Source organism: Sylvia atricapilla, chromosome 2 (genome assembly GCF_009819655.1).
Source record: "Sylvia atricapilla isolate bSylAtr1 chromosome 2, bSylAtr1.pri, whole genome shotgun sequence".
NCBI classification, from domain to species: Eukaryota; Metazoa; Chordata; class Aves; order Passeriformes; family Sylviidae; genus Sylvia; species Sylvia atricapilla.
Window position 1 is genome coordinate 76,105,948 of NC_089141.1, and position 22,688 is coordinate 76,128,635.

The window sequence follows — 22,688 nt, forward strand, 5'->3', positions numbered from 1 at the left end:
ATGATTGCATACTGTGCCTGCAGTACATTAAACCATAAGAGAAGAGTTCTGGGAAGGTTTGACTGAAAAAGCTTGCTGTGCTAGGAATCTCTTTTGTTATCTCAAGTTCAAGTTTGATTTTTCTAAATCCTGATGCGTTAGATGAAGTTCAGAGGAAGATCTGAACATATATAACCTAAATATATATATATATATATATATATATATATATACATAAATAGGCTTTGCTGGCTCTCACAAAATCAGTATTATGTAATTCATAGCCATTAATCCTAGTGAGAGTAAGGCCTGTAAGGAGAAAGTCCCTAGGCCATGGAAAGTTTAGGCTGTTTGTCAGGGCCTGTGTCTGCTCCTGGGAACAAAGAATTTTGACAGCTTCCATGAAAGACAAATGCATCAAGACCAGCTTCCAAAATACAGGAGAGTGAGGAAAAAGAGCTTAGACATGTTTTGGTGATGACTCTGGCTATTTGAAGGCATCACACAGACCGGAGGATGTGACTTGGAGCCATGCTATTCTAGGCTGATGAATGTGCATCTTGGCTCATGCATCAAATTGAGGCCACTCTCCTCATCAATCATCACGGCCCTGCACGTAAGGATGGGTGACCACATCCAAAGGACAGCCAGGTGGCTTTGGAAGGATGGGAATGGAAGGGGAATAAGAAGGAATCCATAAGAATCTATGGTTAGTTAAAGGAAGTCCAGTCATTTTTATGCATACCCACAGCCTCTGATCTGGGCCAAAGTTACCCTTTTAAAATTTTGAACAGCCTTCACCTGGCAGAGGGACCTTATATTGCATCAGTGCTTCACATCATGCGGTCAAAATTGGTTTTAAATCTTGGATTAGGTGCTTTAATTATTAGGCATATTTCCCCACTGACAACAGCTTTGGTTTTTGTAACTTCTTCATAGTACATATGCAGAATGCATATGCATATGCTCCTCTTTATTATGTTCAAGAACTTTTAGTGAAGCATTCAAATGCTTAAATTATTTGTACATGCCTTGCATCTTGATTGTAGTGAAACCAAACAAGGCATATTTATCTCTTTAATCTTTTTTTTTTTTTTCACTTTGCTCCTTTATGCTTCCATAGAAACTTATTTCTATTCATTATGGTCTTTCTGATGACAAATTGACAGAATTCTAAGTAAAAACTGGCAGTGCTGTTGTTGCTGAGCTGTGCAGAGATGGAGGTGGCATGATACAGCTCCATTGGCCCTTTTTTTGATTACTGCACAGTCGTATAGCACATCCCTCTCTCATTCTCATCCCTCATTAGCCACACTGCCACTTCAGCTTTGTCTTTCTCACTCATGGTCTGTGTCTTTGAATTTTGTTTTTATCCTTATCTCTTCTTTATTTAATTCTCATCCTCTTGAACTGCTTTTGGTATTATTTCATGTTACAGCAACTAGAAATTTTTACTAGGATGATGTTCACATTATCTCCAAGATCATCAACATAGATGCAAATTAGGAAAAAATCCAGCAGGAGTACCCTGGACAATTTTCTTAACTCAATCTGATTATTTCAGTGTTTATTTCACCTTATGATCTGCTTGACAATCTTTTCCAGCAGTGCATCTTTTTCCCCTTGAACATTAATTTTGAGTGCTCAGATCTCTGTGGTGAAATATGTAAATTGCACTGAAAATGTGATAAAATCTTGAGCAGTAAAATGCTGCTGCAATGCATAATTGTTGGCATTGTCCTCCTGACTCCACTGCATTATTTTCCTTGCATTATATCACAATAGCATGAGCACATATATCAAAAGCTGAAACATGCAGAAATCATGACCGTCTACTCCTCCCCCATGTCCTGTCAGTTTCTTCATCCCAGATTAGTGTCTGTTGGCTTGGGAAGCAAAGAGGGAGCAGATGGACCACAAAATGAGATTCTGTAACCTTTACCCAATAGATCTGCTTTCTGCATGTATTCAGACATATTTACTTACTGTAGTGACAATTATCAGTTTTATTTCTTTTAAGAAAACCAAACAACTTCAGCTCAGTATGAAAGAGCAAACTAAATTGTCTTCTGGCACGGTTACTGTCCATATAATTTCAAATCAATTAGGAGAAATGTGGCTGGATTCCTATCTGCACAATACCTGAATATGCCCATTAAATTCATAGACATGCTTAAGTATAAGGGGACAAACACAGCATGTACCTTCTCTGGACCTTTAGGTAACTTTTGATTGTTCATAAGACAGGTCAGAAGAGCACAGTTGTTTATTTTCTGGTGCACTTTGTTTGAATATATTATTTGGACAGCCAGATGAAGCATCTTTTTATTTGCAAATGGAGGGAGTTGGATTCAAATGTAACCAAATGATAATAACTACAAAGCTTCAAAACCATTCTGTGATTCTATGAAAATGCATCAAATAAAGAATTCCATTTATTCAGAAACTTGCATGTTTCCTGTGCCTCATTCAAGTGCACCCATTCAGAGCACTAGACATATTTTAAATGAGAGGAAATAAATAAATGTTTGGTTAGGGTGTAGCTGTGAACAGAGACTGCCCTCAGCCATGCAGCATGTCAGTACAACCATACATTGAGCTCAGATCCACTGCCAGTGTAATATTCTTAAAGCAGCAGAGGTCTCTACCTCTGCCTTTCATATTAGTAATGAGATGTGTTTCATCTGGGACAGGAGACACCAGCCTCGAAAACACTGAGGTGAGATTCAGCTTGACTATTGCAGCTCTCTAGGAAGAAGGTGCTTCAGCTGAGGGAGCTGGGTGCCTCCAGAGAACAATTAATCTCAATGCCTCAGACGTCCACTCTAGAAGATAAATCTCCTTGCAGGTATATTGACCACTGTAACCAAACCTCTAGTAAAACCCTTAGAGCAGACACCAAACTAGTAGATGACTCAGGGTGGGTACAAGGAATCCAAGTATATTGTGACAACGCATTTGGCCAAATACAATGCGACAAGCTCCTGTAATGAAAAAAGTGCCCTCACTCTCATGCTGAGTGAATGGGACTTGTCCAACAAGTATATGGCACACATATGGCCCTGCACTGGGAGCACTGGGTATCTTCCTTAGGAGGAAAAGGGAGCTGTTAAACCTAGTGATTAGAACCCAGAGTTTTAGGACATTTAGGAACTGGGGAAAAAAATCAAGAGGTAGAGACTGAGTGCAAGAATTGCCTGGCTGCCTTACATACACGAGTGCATTGCCAAGAGCTGCAGGTGTTCAATCAGACTGCTTTTATTTGAGGTGCCTAACGTGGATTTCGAAACCACCATGTAGGCAACCCGGCTTGAAAATTGACCTTAATTTCTTCTAATTGCATGTCTTATTCTTCATTATTTTTCTTGTTAGAGACAGAATTTTGAAAGGCGATTCACTAGTGCAGCTATTTTTGACTCATCGCTGCCTGTCTTACTTTGTGTTATTTAATGGGTTCCAGTGGCCATATGCTGCAGAGAATCCTGGAACAAAGTGAGTAAACTGGGAGGCATTGCTCAGAAGGATAAATTTCACAGTTGGAAACACACTTAATACTAAGCCTTCTAACCAGTTTTTCCAGAAATCGCAAGCTTGATTGCCATGATATCTGAACATGGCATTAGCTACTCTAATGAGGAAAATTGATATGCTATGGAAATTAGGTCTAATTAGATCTTGTTAAGATAAATATCTCAGTTCAGCTGAAAACTTGAAGAGATACATTTTGCAGCATTCCAGATTATAAATATGACCCTTGTTCTTCACCCCCCTCTGCGTCTTGGGTTACTACTGGTAGAAATGGATGTGAAAAACCTCCTTATTGCAATCACTACATTTTATACCCACTTGACATGGAATAAGTGACAAAGATGCTGGATAGTTTAAACTTTACATAGCCTAAAACCCATTTATTTTTTACATTGATTTAAACAAAGAGTCAAACTTCTGAACAGTACAATAAAATGTGTCCTGACTAGTCATTTTCTGATATTAAACAAATATATTAATGTTTATAAATTTTCAGGTCCATGGAAAACAATGTTCTTCAGTGATCTTTACCACTGTTTTCAGTGACTTAGAACAACATGCATGCCAAGTTATATCAATACCTTCTTAATGGAGGACAAATACTGAATGCAAACTCTAACAAAATCAAAGTTCCTTTTAAATTTAAAAGGAAAAGAATGAACGTAAAAAAGTATATAAGGTTTGCCACCCAAAAGATGGCTAAATTTCATTAGTATTTAGACCAAGCAGATGGCTGATACCTCCATGTATACTTTGCAAGGTACTGCCACTCCATGGGCCAAACTCATCTCCTCTCTTCACTGGTGGAGTTGTCATGGAACTCAGAGCAAGATGAAACCTTGTGAGCAGCAGTTTTGTTCTTCTTCCATCTTAGAAAAAACCACAGATCCAAATATTTACTGTCTTAGTGGGCTTGAGTTTGCATCTCGCACACTGACACTTATTCTGCAGTGCAAAAGAGATGGGAATCAGTGTTCTGTAATAATTTCGCTTGATGTTCCTTCTTATTCTCACAGAATAAGCTACTTTAAGTGAATGCTTTAAAAGTCTGCCTTCAGCTATTATTTTTTCAGATCCTCTGAGCTGATGACCTACAAGCCCTAAAACAAGTTACCCTGTAACATCACAGGCCATTTTAAAAACATATCGTACCAAGGAGCCAATTTCTCTTATTTGAGGCAATTCCTTTGTCATCAGCCTGGCAGAGCTGGGAGCTTTAGACAGTTGTTTCTGTTCCCTGCAGTCACCAGCTTGCCTTCTGGGGAGCAGGATGTGCTGGGGGTGATTCTGCAGAGCCCCGGGGATACCATCTTGGTGCACCAGTGCCACTGGGAGCCAAGGGCAAGAGGAAGGACAAGGGACCAGTCTGGGCTGGGGGGATTTGTCCATGAGGACAACCACTCCAGGAGACAGATCCACCAACTGGTCCCTGCCGTGATGAAAGTCTGATGTCAAAAAGCACAAAGGCTTTTTCTAGGCAAATCCACTCCCTCTGAAAAACAAGAAACAAAAATCCATCTGTATGTCTTCTTAGTGGCAAGTCTTGAGCAAGGGGAAAGGTGAGTGATCTGATGTTTCCAATCATGGTTCCTGACGCTTTTCAATGGATCTGTGTCTTGATAAACACATACCTCTGTCCACTGACCTTTTTTTATGAGTGCAGGGGAAACTAGCTCACAGGGCAGCTACTGTGTAATTTCCCTGGATGAAGGAGAATAATGAGTAAAACAAGATGACTCTTCCTATGACCTTTAAATATAATAATTAAATATCTATTTGCATTACTCATTTTCTATTATTAATGTATTTCTCTTCTGTTATTCTTGGTCTGCGTGGTCATTACCACCAAAAAATTCTGTGTCTTCCATTTCAAAAGTACTTGCAAGAATTGAGAAGATTCCCAAAGATTCCATCCGTATATATGCAGATACACAGTCACTGGATGAAATACCATGCAGACCAGCAGCAGTATGCAGATTTCTTCTGTGGCAGTCTGTAGCAATGATTTCGCTGTTTAAGTCACACAGCATCAAGGCAGCAGTGGGAATTTTTTTTAAAAAAATCTATTTACTCTTTTTGTGACAAACCTAATGATTGCAGAAATGAGAAATCAGCCTGCAAACAGTCCAAATTTAAATAAAATCACCCCCACACTAGACTATACAGTGGCAGATGGACAGAGGAAGAAAGTGTATATAGTCATATTTTTTGCCATTATAGTATAGACCCTTTCAGATTGCAGCAAGCAACTTGCCATCTGCAAATCTGAGTCTTTCCTTTTCTGCTGAGGCACTGATTCAAAAATCATGATTTGTGAAGTTTGAGTTAAAGTATTAAGAGGCTTATCTCTCATTTTAAAGGCATACTGATCTCCTGATTTTACTTCAAACACATGGGAAAAGCATCCTGAAAATTTCCCTCAGCTTCTTCTTAAGACAAAACCCAAGGCCACTGGCTCACTCTTAGGTATGTGGTGAGGTAATGGGTTCTGCACATGAATAGCTTTTTGTCAAATAGTCTCTTATTGCTGTTGTTCTCAGGCTTTTGTTTGGTTTACTCTTTGAGGAAGTGATTTGCTCTATGCCTATAGGATATGTAGATCACGCTGGGCACCTTCCTTACAGCAGCACACATACTGACAGCAGCAATGAGCATTTGGTTTTAATACTGACCCCTGAAGAGAGAAGAATCTGATCATTGCATAAATATCATTGATTTTTAGGGCTAGATTTTCATTTAAATGGCTGCTGGTTTAGTGGGTGTGTCAATTTAATACAGATTTGCAAACAAAATCTGGGCACATTTTAAAAACATTTCAGTGTGTCTACCCACCTCTGCTTTCCACAGTTGTATCCGAGGATGTGGCCGTCACAGAGATCAGACAAACACACAATTTGCAGCCTGCCGGGGTTTCTGATGCTTTCACACTATGGGCAGGGAGTTACTTCATCTAAGGGTCAGGACTCTTACACAGGTTTAACTTACGAGTAACCAAAAAATCGCCTCTAGGTATGAAAGCTTATTTGGAACTTGTTTAAGAAGAGGAGGATGCAATTAAATTCTGGTAATTCCTTTCCAAGAGGTGCTGCAGTATGCTTTGCATTGCAATATTTCTAATTTTCACCAGGTCAGGGCTGCTCTCTGTGAAGCAAAAAAAAGAAAAGTTTATTTTGCTAATCATACATGCAAAAGCCATGTACAAAATAAAATACTAAATAGAGTAATTACAGTAATTTTTGTTAAAATAATTTTACACAATAAACCTTTGGCTTTGAGAACTCTACCAGAAGAAAAGAAAAACAAATTGTGATGAAAAAACTGAAATCAGAGGCCACTAATAACACTAAATGGAGCCCAGAAGCCAAATTAATGTTTCTACAAAGAAACATTTTCTACACTAGGCAAATGCCTAGTAAGACCTTTACCTGGGTCTTTATAGACAGGATTCAGATTTCATTTTGAAGTATGTTTTTTACAAACTGTTTAGTGTTCATATGTCATTACCACTGTTGGGCCAGATTGCACCTGGCATCAATATAAACAAAGCTTTGGCAAGAATTCTTTCCTTTGGGATGGAGACATCTGATTTTCAAGCTGAAAACATGTCAGTGTTGCAAGACACTCCAAATAGCCTGTTTTACCAGTGCAGTAAATTAACCCGCCTGGTGTAGTGTTAAATGCTTTACAAACATCGACTGAAGGTGAGGGAGGGAAACACCAAAAAACAAACAAAAACATTTCAATAACTTGTTTGACTACGAGCAGTGAAAAAAGTACAAGGAAAGCTTGAAGGGAGGGGATGACCTAGGAGACAGGACAGCAGAATTTTGTCCTGTATTTAACCTAGAGATTGTGTGCCATGGTGTGGAAAGACACAGAAGGAGCAGAACAAGTTGTATAGATGATAGAAAAAGCATCTTCATTTGAAAAGCAGATCAGGATAACAGCAAACAGTGACTCTAACTCCTCATTACCTTGTCTAGAGAAGGCTTTTTGATAGCTCTCGCATGAAAGAGGTTCACCTTTAATGCCACAAAACACTGGTGGACAAAGACTACGTAGGCAAAACAGAGGATAAAATAGGCTATCCCCCTTGCTTCCCCATTGTTCAGGATGAAAAAGCTGAGCTGAACTTCTGGGCACACAGAATTGGCTGTGTGAAAGCTCTCATCGCTAGATCGTGCATTTGTGCTAAGCTTGAATGATCCGAGGACAATGGGGTTCATCCTGCCTGTGGCTCTGCAGTGATTCTCCAATATAGATGTGAAACAAGAATAGCTGGAAAGTAGGTCCACATGCGTATGGAGTCGAACAACGGCCTGTCCTGAGAAACACAGGCAGAAGTAGTATTCTTAAATATATATATATTTATATAGTTTTTAGACTGAAGCCATTTTGCTGCTCTTCTTCCTATTTTAATTGTATTAATAGCTGTCTATTTACAAACATGCACGTAAGCGGGCTAGAATAATTAATTAATATTCATAAGCATTCATAAAATGGGTCAAAGTTCATGTTAGGGCAGATGTTAATTCCCAAAAGGATTACATTTCTATTAAGTGTAAATTTATATTAGTAAGATCCAGCATGATTGATTCTTGCTTGGCCAGCAATAGAGGACTTAGCATCCATACTGGCAGAGATTATATCTGGTCAACAGGAAAAACTGGCCAAGAAACTGCCAACACAGAATCTGAAGCTGTGAAACCTGGTCAAGAAGAAATACCAAATAAGCAACAGATGAAAATTATCTTAAAGCAAAGATCAAATCACTCAGTTGAAAACAAGAATTGTATTGGAAAAGGTGATGCTGAAATCATGAAGGGACATGAGAATTTTAAAAACAATGATACTAATAAATAAAATGGAGTGCTGAATACTAGGGATTTTTTAAGTGGACCTTAGCATTTTTTAAAAAAGAAAAAAGTAGAAAATTGAAAAATAGAAAATTGTAATGTGCTCAAAGATGTCTGACAAAGAGCAGAGAGAACTTCTAAACTATACAAATCATCTGGAGGAGAATGCCAAAGGTATCAGTACTCAAGAGCCGTGGACATACTGGAGAGACCTCAGGAATGGGTTTCAAAAAAGTTGGAGGAACTGGAATCTCTCCTCTGAGGAGAGGCTTAGAGAGCTGGGATGGTTCAGCTCAGGGGGATCCCATCAATGTATATAATACCTGCAGGGAGGGTGCAAAGAGGACAGAGCCAGGCTCTGCTCAGTGATGCCCAGTGACAGGGCTGGAGGCAACAGGCACGACCTGAAACATGGGAGGTTCTCTCTGAACATCAGAACACTTTGCTGTGTAGGTGACTGAGCACCAACAAGTTTCCCAGTGGTTGTGAGTCTCCATCCTTAGGGATATTCAAAAGCTATCTGGTGTGACATGGTCCCAGGTGTGCAGCTCTAGGTGTCCCTGCTGTTGCAAGTGCATTGGACAAATGACCCCCAGAGGACCCTTCCAGCCTCAACAATCCTGTGATTCTTTGACTTCATCAAAGTCTTCTGAAGCCCAGTGGGGAAGGTGATCAAATGAAGAACCAGGAAAGAAAGAGACTTTGGTAAGATACAAGCTTTACGACAGTTTTCTAGTACCGTTGTAACTTGCAGAGCACCCTCAGTTATTGGAGTGGTCTAGTGGGTTCAAGGAGGACTTGTTCCTGCACCTGTACTGCAGAAACCTACTCCCTCCAGAGAGGAGACTTCCTAGGAAGTTTATGATCATTGCTTGCCAAATCAGAGTGAGGAGAGAAATGGGTAGGGAACTTGCCAACAGATAAAGTCAAAGAACATTAATGCCACTGTGAGTTTTGTCCTCAGAACATAAGTGAAATTCTCTACATGTAGACTAACTGAAGGATGATTTTGGACTGTGCCAGCTACAGCCCCATCCTAAGTGGAAGCAAAGACACCTTAACCAGGAAAGGACACAAACAACCTTCTGTATCCAGCAGCATAAAAACACACCAGCACAAGCACTGCAAACACACTGGTGGGGGCAGTGCCCCAGTGCCCAGCTGGAATGAGAAAATGGAGCCAGAGAGCTTCCGGAGGTTGCAGGAGTGGCTGCCAAACAGACACGATGCTTGGTGGCAGGCTGGCAGCACAGGGAGAAGCCATTGCCAAGAAAAGGGAGGGGAGTATCACCTGAGTCCCACCAGGATTAACCTGCACCTGACGCAGGTGATGGGAGTGGGGATTCTGGCTGGAGGAAATGTCTCTGAGCACTTTGAGGGGAAAACTACCTTCTGTTCTCAATACAAAACACATTATTACTGGGGCAATCAAAAAATATAAACAGATTTAGGAAGTAAAGCAGAACAGTTTCTCAAAAAAAGAGGTTTTTTTTTTTTTAAGGTAAGTAGAACACATTTTTACTAATCTCTTTGGGCAGTCCTTCATTCAGAACAAGAAGGAGAATCATATCAAGTCAAAAGGACAAAAAAATTGCTAAATACATACTTTGTTCAGATAGTTACACAACAATAAAGCAAACTGGGCAAAATATAAGAGGAAAGGAAAGTGTGAAAAAAGGCAGTTTAATGGGTGTCAAACTTGTAAACACTGAATTATATTTTATCACTGTTGGTTTAAAATTAATATAAGATAAACAAAGCCAGTACTGTATTAATGCAGTTATATTGCTGTAAAATCCTGATTGTCCATGAATTTTATTCACACAAGAGAATAAATTATATTGCTAGTAGCATTTTAACAAATAGTTTCATGCCAGACTATTGCATCAATTTATTGTTATTGATGTCAAATAAATCAGAAGTAGTTAAATCAGTACAAAGTTCAGGCTGACCCCAGCATTTATTGTATGTTTTTAGAAATGGTTCAAAGCTGAACCCATTTTCTTATTAGTCTTTCACTTACACTACATTTGGCAGAGTCATTGTCCAGAAAGTGAGAGAAAATACCTGATAAGCCATGTGTAAAAAATTTGAACTCGAACCCTGACAGTCTGCTTGAAGTGAATGAAATTCATGTCAAATTTGGACAGATGCAAAACTCGGTAACAAAAGCACAGGTGAAGGAGTCCTGCTTTTTCAGGCCTGGAAAAATGTTATGAAGGGAACCACATAAATTAAGGGAAAAGTGTGTTAGTCAAGTAATCAATGATTTAACAAGGTGCTCTGCTTCCAGATGCCCCTGTTCATTATGCTGAGGTAATTTTACGGGGAAATACATATGGATACAAGAATGGGGGTTGTAGTGAGGGTTGTTAAGGGATGCAGGCATTTGCTTGAATCCTACCTACTACTCTCCTCCTGCACAAACCAGGTGCAATGGTGAGTGCTCAGCTGGCTGGGCTCTGGTGGAAACAAAACCAAAAATAGCTCAATAAGTTCCTTTTTCCATGTTGCCCTTCCTAGCTGCTTATTGTCTTCCTTTGCCATGCTCTTGCTTGCAGTGCTGCAATTGTTTGTTTGGCCAGGCTGTAAACAGGACTGATTAAATGGGCTGGGGTAAAAAGCAAATTTCTACTCTCCCACACAGAAAAACCTGAGTTTCTCTAATGGGTTTGCTTCGGTGATCCAGTTTGCATTTTGGCTTGAGAAAAAATTGATTGGAAATGCTTGTATAAGGAAAAAGTGGGGCATGGAATGAGAATAAGCAGAAGAGGGTAGGAACTGCTTAGATGTTGCAGAAATAATCATATATTGGTTTATTTTATCGTTTTTTTGGGAAATACGCACCAGCTTTACTTTAAACTTCATAGATATTCCAGAAGCCCCACTAAGGGAGCACCTTCTCAGTCAGCCCAGCATTTAAAAAGAAATTATTTCATCAGGGAAGTAAGCTGAACAAAAGGTTAGGGAAGGAAATATCACAAGGTCCAGTAAATTGTTCCACTGCAATCAGGAATATCTAAATGAGGAACTTAATCAGGTTTTGAAAAGCACCAGTAAACAATTCTCACCATGTCTATAAAGGTGTGTATTGTATTGTACCAGTACATCTATCAGTGATCTATCAGGATTGACACAGGTGGGATCTGACCTAGAAAACTATCACCTCCTAAGGTCCCACTTTCAAACCGGAGAAAATTCTCGGCTCCTTTGACACCACTCACAGGTCTACGCAAGGAAAAAATCACATTGTCAGGTTTTGTTTAGACCACAGAAAACAAGTGAATTCATTTCTAAAAGGTTTGTACTCCTTGCCATGAACATGAGTCATGGAGTTTATTTTTAACAATTTTTTTGTATCAGGGATCACTCTCTGCCTCAGCTAGTCACTGCCAATACGGAGGCATATGGGACACAGCATTCTGGTGCTGTTTCCCCTCTCCCACTTCTGGGGTGTGGGGGCAGAAATAAGGGAGGGCATCTGTTTTTGTACTACTGCTCATCCTTCAGGGACTCTGCCAGAAGGTGTAGTGGGCTTTGCCTCATCATATGGAGCATCTGAGAAAATGTTGCCTGCAGGACAGCATTTAGTTTTGCTGCTAAAACCTGCATTTGGGGTGAAGTGGGATTGTTGAGTTCCTTGACTCACCCCAGTCATCCATCCAAGTGGGATTTCTATCAAAAGGAGACCCTTCTTCTGGTAGAGAAGAAGGATTTCTGGCAAAATCCAGCTTAATGAGTTGGGTCTTCATTAAGATATATGCTGTCTGAGAAATACAATTATGAAACAAGTTTGCTTTGCAGGAAGGCAAGAGTTGTGTCAATTTAGTACGAAGCTCTCGGATCAAAGTTTCCTGAGTTGAACATCTCGTAATATTTTCTCCCATGGAAGTAATTACTGCAATTACAGGCTATTTCTACAGTGCTAAATGCCTGTAATCCAAGAGAGATCCCTGCTGCCCTCACCTAGTGTGGCAGAGGGGCTTGTGCCCACATGACATAGGGGCAAATCTGTAGAGCAGATTAAGTGCAGTGATGGATAAGTCGCACATGGGCGCCCTGTGTCTCCTCATGGGGTTTTGATGGAGCAGTTAGGTTTCTAGTACGTGGGGTTTTGGGGTGTTTTTTCTTGATTTCTAGCCTATGAGCAGGGTGGCATACCACCATGAGGTTTTTAAACTTCGCTGAGGATGTGTTGCACACCCTGGGGCTTGGCAAGACGGCTCATGTGAGTGTTTGGAGGGACACACACACTCAGCTTTGCTGTAGCTGTGTCACTGGAGCAGGGTGGGGGCAGCTGAACTTGGTGCAGTCCTGCCCAAACCACTCTCTGGGCACGATGCCTGGAGAGATCTATCTCTGAAACCACACCACTATTGTGGTTTGGAGGAAATAAATAATTCAGTCTCCCAAAGGAGAGTCTGGATGTACATGAGTAGTTGTGCCTTGTGGGCAGCTGAGGCTCAAAACCTTCACATGAAGCTGGGAGCTAAGTTAATCCGTGATGTATTTTCACAGAGTCTGTACCGTGGAAATTGATAGGGATGGCATGATCTCACAATATACAGTACTACGTGAGGTAATTTCTAGTTTAAAAAAATGCCTGTGGGATGAGAGGGTTTCAGAAGTCCTCTTCTAGATGGCTCAAGAACCCATCTTGTGGGAGGACTTCCTGGGAGTGCCTTGCCCAACATAAGATGCCTGAGTGTTTTACTCTTGAATCCCTTAAATTGCATGGAAATACATGCATCTACAAGGTGGCACTTTAAAATGTAAGTTGAAAATGAAGAGTTGAGAGGTTTATGTACCATTACAGTTTTACTGTCAACATGAGCTGTGAACACGTGGACTTAGGGCATTCTGTGGGGCTTTGATCACATTACAGAATATTAATTTGCTAATTTAACAATGCAGGTAAAGCACTTTATGAAAACTGAGATAAGAGATGTTAATCATGTTTGCACAACACCAGAAACACAGCCATTGCTTCAAGCCTTCTCTTTGAAACACATAGTTTTATTGAAACTGTAGGTAGACTGGGAAAAGTTTATTCCAGAAAAGTGAAAGGATAGAAGATGCCATGGCATACCTAACCTGATTTTTTGTAATGCCTTCCTTATTCCTAGGAGCTATTAAGCAGCTTGGGGCAGACACTGGTTCCTCCAGTACAAGCTGTTAAGTTCTGGCCAGTTGGGCTTTTTCAGAAAATGTGTTTACCTTTCTTTGCTTTAAGGTTGTTTCTTTTTTTCCAACTGATTTATTAAATAGTTGAGGCAATAATTTGCTAATCTTTAAAACATTTGATCCGTATCTCAGTTAGAATCATCACATCTGAAGTCAGCTGCTGAAGAGGGATTGATAGTTTGCTAAAGCAGATGTGCTTTTGACAGACAGCACTGTCTTTCATTATCAGCATTAACAAAAAGATGCACTTGAAAAAATAAAAAATAGATGTCTAAACGAACGCATTTTCCATAGCTATCTATTACTACTGCCAGGTAAATACATCTTAAACGGTAATATTTTTTAATAAAAAATAACATACTGCTAAGTTCAGGTGAAAGAAAAGTATAACCCTTTTTTAAAGTAATATATTAGATTGCATATTTTGTGGCGTTATTTCATCATGCAGTAGCTCATTTGGAGTGACCAGGCAGACTAATTAACACTAATGCTTTTAAAGAATTTTCATTTGTGATGCTAATCTGTCACAAAACCAAAAGTATCTCAGAAAGCCAGTGGAAAAAAGTAAAATGACTACTTCTTGCAGCCAGCTTAAATTAATGCTAGTTTGATTTGTGTTATTTGAAAGGTTGCTTACATCTCTTTTGTAAATGTTTATAAAAGTTGGCAGACAGAAGAATAGCTGCCTACCTACATGAATTTTTTTTTTAATTTAAGCTTCTGTTTATCTTACTATCATTAAAAACCTCTTGAAACGTTTCTTTACAAATAGTCTTAAGGTATAAGCCTGTCTCTGTGTTTATGTACACACGACACACAGACACATATACCGTGCTGTATCATTTTGCTACTGAGACATTTATACTCAATCCTTATATTATGTGAATATTTTTGTGTGCTAGTTCACTCTAGCAGCCTACTGGCCTCTGTTTAAATTTCTCTGAGATATGTGCAAGTCATAAAAATACCTTGATGACAACTTGTGAAGATGTCTTGCTGTTGCACTCATATCCACATCCTTGGATAGTCAGCCTCAGCAGAAATTTAGTACTTACATAGCTGAGCACCCTAAAGATTTATTTGGATTCATGAGCCCTGGCTCCTGGCTGCTGGATAAGAAAACCTCAGGCTCTTGTTCACTGGTTCTCCACATTCACAGCATCTCAGGACAGGCCACCTGACACAATATGTGGAAGTTGCCCAACTCTGATAGTGTTGGATAGACCCCCACCTAATATATTCAGGATCCACGTTGTCCACACTGGTAAAGGGAGGGAGAGGCTTGCAAGGCTTCCATGGCAGTAAGCACTCCCAGCTGTTCCTGGACAGCTTTTAGAGATCCTGTCTTTTAAAAATACAGGGTAGCTATTGCTGATAAGTGCACTGATGTGATCCCAGACCTTAAATGAGACTTCTAGAGAAATGGGCAAAGAAATTTGGTGTCCTCAGCAGAGAACAATTAAATTGCTGCTTAGTTCACAATGCTGACTACTGACGTTTGCATCATTTTAGTGTTGCTAGACCATGTACTGCATATAAGGACAATTAGCAGAGCAGAGAGAAAAGCAGCAGATGCTAGAAGTGCACAGAGTTAGATGACTCATTTTGATGTCATGAAGAATCTTTTTCAGACAAATGAAAATGTTGGCATTAAACAAGAACAAAAATAAAGAAGACCAAATAATTATTAAAGAAATAATATGAAGATTTCAGGGAAGTGTAGCAGCAAAATCAGTGTCTTGCAGTACACTAAAATGTATGTTTACCTGAAATACAGAGGAGAGGCACCAATGTCCACGATGGAGACTCTATTCTCCCTCTTCCTCCCCACTCCTGCCCCTTTTTCTTTAAGGATTGCTTACGTGGTGGATTTGGTGTGTTCCATGTTGAACCAAAGAAAATGTGTTCTAAAATTTCTTAAATCTTTAAAAACTTGTTAACTGATTATCTGCTCAGAGATAGCAATAAGAAATATCTAATAACCACTTTCTGGAGGCTTTGTTCATATTTTACAGCAGTTTTTCAGTCTAACAAGACTAACTAGAAATATACTTGCCGTTTCAAAGATTTATTCTCACAAGTACCTGACATGTGTAAGGTAGAAAGCAAGTCTTATGAGACAAGTACCTCCTGCTTTCAGAAGTGCCCTGCTCCACATTTACGGTTCTCTTATTTCCTTAAAAACAAATGTAATTTGTCTTTTCTCTTGCCAATCCCATTTGTGAATTTGAAACTGAATGGCATTTGTATGCTATCATTCTGTATGACATCACTTCATTGATGGAGAGTTAGGCATGCAGAAGATGTCAGACTCTCCCCCTGCAGAAACCCTATTCTGCATAAAAGCTACTGTAGGTATATGATATATATATATATATGTACACATCTGCAGAATCTTATTTGAGAGGGGCATTCATATGGCATGCACTAATATAAGTGACAAAAGATGCAGCAATGTCAAGTTCTGTAAACAAACCACTCCAAGGAATTAACATTAACACATAATTGTATGTTTTACTATGTCAGACATGTCACCAAAAAAAAAAAAAAAAAAAAAAAGAACTTGAATTGTGATTATAGTAATTAATTTTTCTCTCCTATTTGAAACATGCCAACTTATTATGGCATTGAGGATAATAGATTCTGACTTGACATTTTAGTGCATCTATATTTACATTTCCATATGAAGAATGGTTACCAAAAGATGTTAGCAGGATGAGATCTATATGCAAACATAATTTAAGTATGACCACTATCTTTACATTAAGACCTGGAGGTCTTTAGAAAAAACAAAGGAGGAAGACTAGGCAAGAAAAATTAAGCAAAACAGAGATTTTGTCCTCAAAATCAGGTAGGTTTAGAAATCACAGTGCTGAAAAACAGGATTGTAGGGAATTGTAGCAGTTAGAAAAAGAAAGAAGAAAATGTAATTTTTCCATCTGCTATTAATCTGACCATCTTTGCTTCATTTTTGCTGTACTAACAGTGTGTCCAAGGTGAGTGGGTGGCTGAACTTCCAGTTCTGTGGCATTTTTTCTTCTGTATCTTTTCTGTTCTGAAGTGGAAATGTCTGTGTTTTGACATATAACGTAAAGGAAAATAAGAGGTGAGAAAAAGAAAAAAAAGGAAAAATGGAAAGGTATTGATTCAGATGATGGGAAACTGTTTCCAAATACTGTCACCAAAAGCACATACTTAGGTGCACTAATACAGTGTGGTTTTACCAACAAGCTCGAGGGGCTCCCTCTTTGCTGCCACCCCCATCCCCAAGTCTCATGCTCTGCCTGCCTGATCCCGTCCAACAGTAGAGTAGATACCGCACTAATCCCGCAAGTTTGGGACTAATGAACTAACTGCTGGGCTGCCGCCACGGAGCTTGGTCCCAAACTATACTGTACTTCACACTCGATTTATTCTCCAGATGGCGAGACTGCGCAGCCCTGCCGCGAGGGACCACCTCTTCCACTGGAGTGTAAAAGTGGACGGATGTTGTTTTCTTTGCGGATTTGATAATTCAGAGCTAGAAACTCATGAGGATGGTTAGTTATTCGGTTTAATGGGTGCCAGTGGAGCCGCCAATGTGCATATTCTCATTTTTCATTTCAGTGTCTATGTGTTTGGGTAGCAATGGATTTGACAGCAATGCTGCGTCACCGAAACCTTTATCTTCACCAGTTGGCATAGCTGCACGTGGTAATGAACCTCTTCCTGTGTCCTCCTCAGGGTCAAACAGAAGGGGTGCTAAAGTAGCCTCCCTGACCAACCTTTTTTTTCCTCAGTGATCTTTCCAGCACAAGCTGCAAATTTAGAGTATTTTAATAGTATGGTATTTACCATGAAGCTCTCTGTTGTCTTTTTCTCTTGTTCAGTTTGGTAAAGAACCCAAATCACTGAGACCCAAGGAGGATACCACCATCCCAAGCTACCTGAGCATGAAATATTTTACTTATGATTTGGTTTATTTCTTTATCAGCTATTCTTTCATGATCAAGTATTATCTGATGTTGTTGCTCTCATGTGAAAAACAGGAAAAATATTTTTCTCACTATTCCTTAAAAATTTTAGTTTCCCATTCTTGGCAGTAAGGATAGTATTGTATCAAGACTACCTTTTTCTCTGTTATAATGTTGAAGTAGTTTACCTAGGTTAAGATTTTAGCTTTTGCATGAATTCTACAATAAGAATAACATCTACATTTCTCTGCAGAAGGGGTCTCCCTTTTCTCCAAGTTTTTAGTACATTTGGTCAAAGGTTTTAGTGTATATTTGTTTTATTTACCCATGAAATGTTTTATTGAAAACCTTTATGGGAACCTGATACTCTCCATCTAACATCAGCTGATTTCCTCCATTGTAGGAAGGGTAGCCACTGAGTCAGCCCCCTCACAAGCTCTGGCTTTGGCAGCCAGGTCCCATCAGTTTGTTCCACAATTAAAAGCATACATTGATTCTTGCTGTGGAAACTACAGTGACTAGAAGTATTATATCACGGAAAGAAAAATTTCCATTCCTAGAGTCTCTAGGCAGACAGATCTAAAACATAGCAGTTCTAAGAAAACGCATCAATTCTCAACCCAACAGATGGCATGGGTGTGTTAACTAACATAGTGACATATTTTCTATTAAAATATGGGAAAAAAAAACAAACCCCCTCCCCATGTTTGTTGGTTGGTATAAATTCAGTGAAGTTGTTGGTTATTTTTGGGATACGTACCAGAGGGCTGCACATTTAGTTTATGTAAATTGATAACAGCAACAGCCTGTTATAAGTGTTTGTATGGAAATATACCTAGAAAGACACGATCTGTCTTTTTGGGAAGGGAGTTTGCAGACTGAGAAGAAAAATAGATATGAGATGATGTAGTGCTCATTATTATATTCTGAAAAAAAACCCATAACAAATTAGGATGCAAGTTTGCTGGAGATGTGCCTTCAGCTGGAATTGAGTGCTGCCTTAGAGGATACTTTGGGAAGATCTCTCTTGCAAATTGCATTGGTGGTAGACTGAAACGGTGATAATCTGACTTTAATTAAAAGCATAAATTGGTTTTGGAGTGTGTTTTTAAGCTACCTTTCTCCATTATGTCCAGCAACTTTCAGCCCAGCCCTAGAAACTCGTTATCCCAGGCCAGAGAAGGAAAACATAGGGGATTTGTATTCCCAGTGTGGCATCTTATGGGGGTTTACTTAATTTGGAAGAGCCATTTCAGAGAGGCGTGCGCCGGAGCTGTCTTCCAGCTGGACGTGTTTGTACCAAACTGCATGAATCTTTGTGTGGCTTCCTAATGGCCCCAGAAAGAGTCCATTCACAGCAGTTCCAATGTTTTGAGTTGCGTTTTCCAGAGATTACCTCTGAATGCGCCCCTTGATCACAGCCCAGGGATACATGGGTGCCTCGTTCCCGTCTGTCCGATTAACGGGAACTATCCGGTGCCGTCTTTTCCCGTCTGTCTAATGGGCATATGCTCCCAGCCTTCGGAGGAGCACGGCTAGTAGCCCCAAGCTCAAGGCTGTTTGCTTCAGATTTCATTAACTTTCTGCTCCATTATTCCTTCCTTTTAACCAGTTAGAGCCACCAATTGCTTTTCTCTAAACTTACCCTAATTATCAGGGGTCTCAGCCCTGTAAATCAGTACACTGTAGAGCTGTCTTAAACTGGCCTGGGAGACCCTGTTCTCATCGGTCCTGACAACTGTAAGCTACTGTTCCCTCACGCTGTTTAACTCAGACCACATTGGGAAACCACCTCTGCCCCTCTTGCTGGCAGAGGTTTGCATCCGTCTGGTTTAAATCTACTGTCATGTGCTCTCTTGCTGATTTGTATTAGCCTGGATATTAACTTTGATGAATTTTTTTGGTTTGTTTTTTTCCCCTTGAGTTGCCTGTTTTCTTGGAAAGCATGTCTATTCAGCAACTGCATATTGTTAAAGTAATTCCTGAGCCTCCATGAGTCAGGAGCTTTAAAGTTTATTAGCCCCATAAAAACTCTTCACAAATTAAATGACTTTTGATAAGTGCGCATTTTGACAATGTGAATTTGTTAGGGGCTGTTGGTGAGTGGAAGGAATTCGGAGTTGAAACTTCAGTTGGCAGGAAGCAGGGAGCACCTTCCTTCGACCTCTACCCCCTTCTCCAGGCCAAGAAATGCATTTCATTTCAGAAAAGCATACCAGTATACTTCATGAAAATCAACTATTAAACAGATTTGTAAATTTACATTCACAAAAATAGCAAACGACCAAGGGAAGCATTTGTTTTTGGAGATTTTATTTTGTGCCAACAGAATACCCTTTTATGTGGTCTAAGAAAAACCTTAGAGTTATTTCAGCTTTGTTTTTATATGCAACTTGTGAATTCTGTTACTGCCTTCAATGCACTTTGAATACATGGAGTAAAGAAATATTATATATATATATATACTTTTTGACGTTCAGGCAATATAGAGCCAAATTACAAAAGTAATTGTTTTTTGCAAATTTAAAATATGCCATTTTGAGAGAGCAGACAGTTAGTGTAACATATTATGTTGGCATAAAGATTTGTCTTTGTTACACAGTTCAGAACTAACAGACACTCCATGCATTGAATTTACCAGTTATAAAGAAACAATAAAGAGGAAGGTAAAATTGTGCAGTTCTGGTGATGACTGCTTCAATAAAGTCCAAAAGTGTCAAAAATTTTGGGGACACCACTATACTGGCTGTCTAGCTTTTCCCCCTTGTCATTTCAACAAGTTGTCTTCTCGGTGCATTTTTCTGTCAATAGAAAATATGCTTTCTTTTCTTTTCTTGTGCATCCGAACTCATATATATGTAGAGAGAAGCAAGACTGACCATCGTGAAAATGCTTGAAGAGTTTGACTTTGGCCATGCTGAAAAGTGTGTTAGGATAAACTCTGTGTCCAGCGGCCTTGCAGAAGAAGATCTACAGGTGCTTTTGCAGTCCAAGACCCTTCCTTCAAGCATGAGCTGCCAAAGGTTGAAAAACGTTGAGGAAATAAGATGGGTGAGTACCAACAACACGGTAGCTTTGACTGAAGCTGGTGGGCCAAGTTCACACTAGCACAGAGATGAATGAGTGTGAGTTAAGAGGAAGCCTGCAAATACCAAATTGTTGCTTGGCTGAGGTAATTGGGAAGTGCATCCACTTAAATGTGCGTGTGATGTGCTGTATAAAAGCATTTATGGAACACGTTTATAAAGAAAACCAGGTGTATTTCTCCCAAAAGAACCAACATTGCTGTCAGAATATATTATCAAAAGTAGAAGGGTAAGTGCCTGACTCTTCTCAGACTACCCTAACAGCAAATTATGTCTGTCCAAGAGCCTTAGTTACGTGCATTGGAAGCAGGAGATGGGAAACCATGCTAGCAACATATGAAAAAAATGCGTTGGGGGGAAGGTCGCTCCTTGGGGCAACTGGAGGAAAAACAGGAAGCTTTTAACTAGTGTTTTAATTAGCACAGATATTATTTCCTGAGCAGTTCTCTACTTCTTCCTTTTTAATTGCTGACAGGTGTGTTTGTGTTTCACAACTGACTTTTCAGCCAATAAAAACCTGAAATGTAAATGGTTGGCATGTCCAAATTACTTAAGAAAACTTTGAAATAGGCCTAATTATACTATAATGTTTAATTGTCAAAAAAGAGGGATGCTTGTTTGGATATACTGTTACTGCTGTAACACACCAGTGAAGAATAATGCCTTAATTATTCACTTTATATTTTTGCAAACCACTAGCTGAGCAACTAGCACGCGTGCAAGCTGTGATGAAAGGCAGGCAGGCGTATTAGGATCTATTTTAATCCCGGCATCTAACCTTGATCAAACCATTGAGATGGGCCTGAGCGCACAGTGGAGCACAGCCCCATACGCCGGGTGTGTGACAGGCCCTGTCCCTTCTGTGGCGCTGCCCCTTCGGCCTCTGCCACTCGCCATGGAAGGCTGGCCATCCCCTTCCACCAAGGGTAATTAAATTAACCAGAGTGCACCTCTCAGGGTTTACAGCCATGTAAGTGTTAGACCTAACTTGTCAGTGATGAATATTCATTATACCAAAATGGCAGAGCCATTGCTGCCACCAAGTAGGTTTGCAGGGAGTTGGGATGCCTGGGCTTTTTGCCCCCCTCATCCTTTTCCACTTTTCCCTCTCGCTAACTTCTACTTCATCATGGAAAACAAGCCAGCCCCAGAAGCTTCTGCCTCATTGTCCTTCTTTTTCTTCATTCTCCCTTTACCCAGCCTTTGCACACAAAGAACATACTCTGCCTAACGCTGCTGTCTTCTTTTCCCAATCCTCCAAAATTCACTCCAGCATGATTTTTCAGCCTCCCAGAAGCTGTTGCTTTCCCCCCATGCATACCCGCTCCCCTCTTCATTTTTATTTATGTGCAGCAGAAAACCTGGAGGCTGATGCACAACTAAAGATGGGCTTACTTGTTTTTCTTTTGTGTGAGAATCTCTTGCTTTCCTTTTGTCCCTAGTGTGGGTACTTGTTTGACTGGCATGGCTTATTGGACTATAACAAGCGTAACTCTCCCTCCTTTGTGGCAGGACAATTCTCCCACAAATCCCGACCAGTGTGCATTCTTCCCGACACACTATTGGGTGTGCACTGGAATTGAAAGAATTGCTGAGGCCTTGCTACTTCATCCCCTCCCCAAGCTTTGTGGGGTTTTTTTTTTTTCCTCCGCCTTCTTTTTTTTTCCCCCTTTCTCCCTGAAATGACCCTTTACCGGCCGGAAACATTTAATCGTCTCCTTTTGAAAAAAAAATTATTGAAACTTCTCCACTCGTTACCTTTTGTATTGGTGCTTATTGCAAATCTTTTACAAGGGAGAGGAAGGCAGGCAATATTTAATTAAATGTGCTTTTTTTCTTTTTTTTGCGTTGCCTTCAAAACAAAAGATAGCAAGAATTCCAGGAGTGTGACTTTTAAAATATTTTAAAATAAAACAGGAACTCTGGCTCTTTAACTTTCACTTAAAATATACGCGAATAGCACTTTTTACTTTATTTTTTCTCTTAAAAAATAAAACCCAGAGAGGAGTCTTAAGAAGATATGCTGATCCCATCATATTACCCTCATTTTCTGCATTTGCCTGCTTAAACTTTACTGTTTTCTCTCACTGTAGTAACCTGCC

At 39.8% G+C, this 22,688-nt stretch overlaps 1 protein-coding gene across 1 annotated transcript in view; it reads left to right on the top strand.

Annotated features, from left to right (window-relative positions):
- CLYBL (citramalyl-CoA lyase) overlaps positions 1-22,688 on the top strand; it is a gene marked incomplete at its 5' end in the record, with an annotated part of 132,827 nt that overhangs the window by 84,076 nt on the left and 26,063 nt on the right. Inside the window, one exon of the mRNA XM_066340477.1 lies at positions 20,363-20,551. Within this exon, the coding sequence (XP_066196574.1) occupies positions 20,363-20,551 (189 nt within the window). The remainder of the gene's footprint in view (positions 1-20,362; positions 20,552-22,688) is intronic.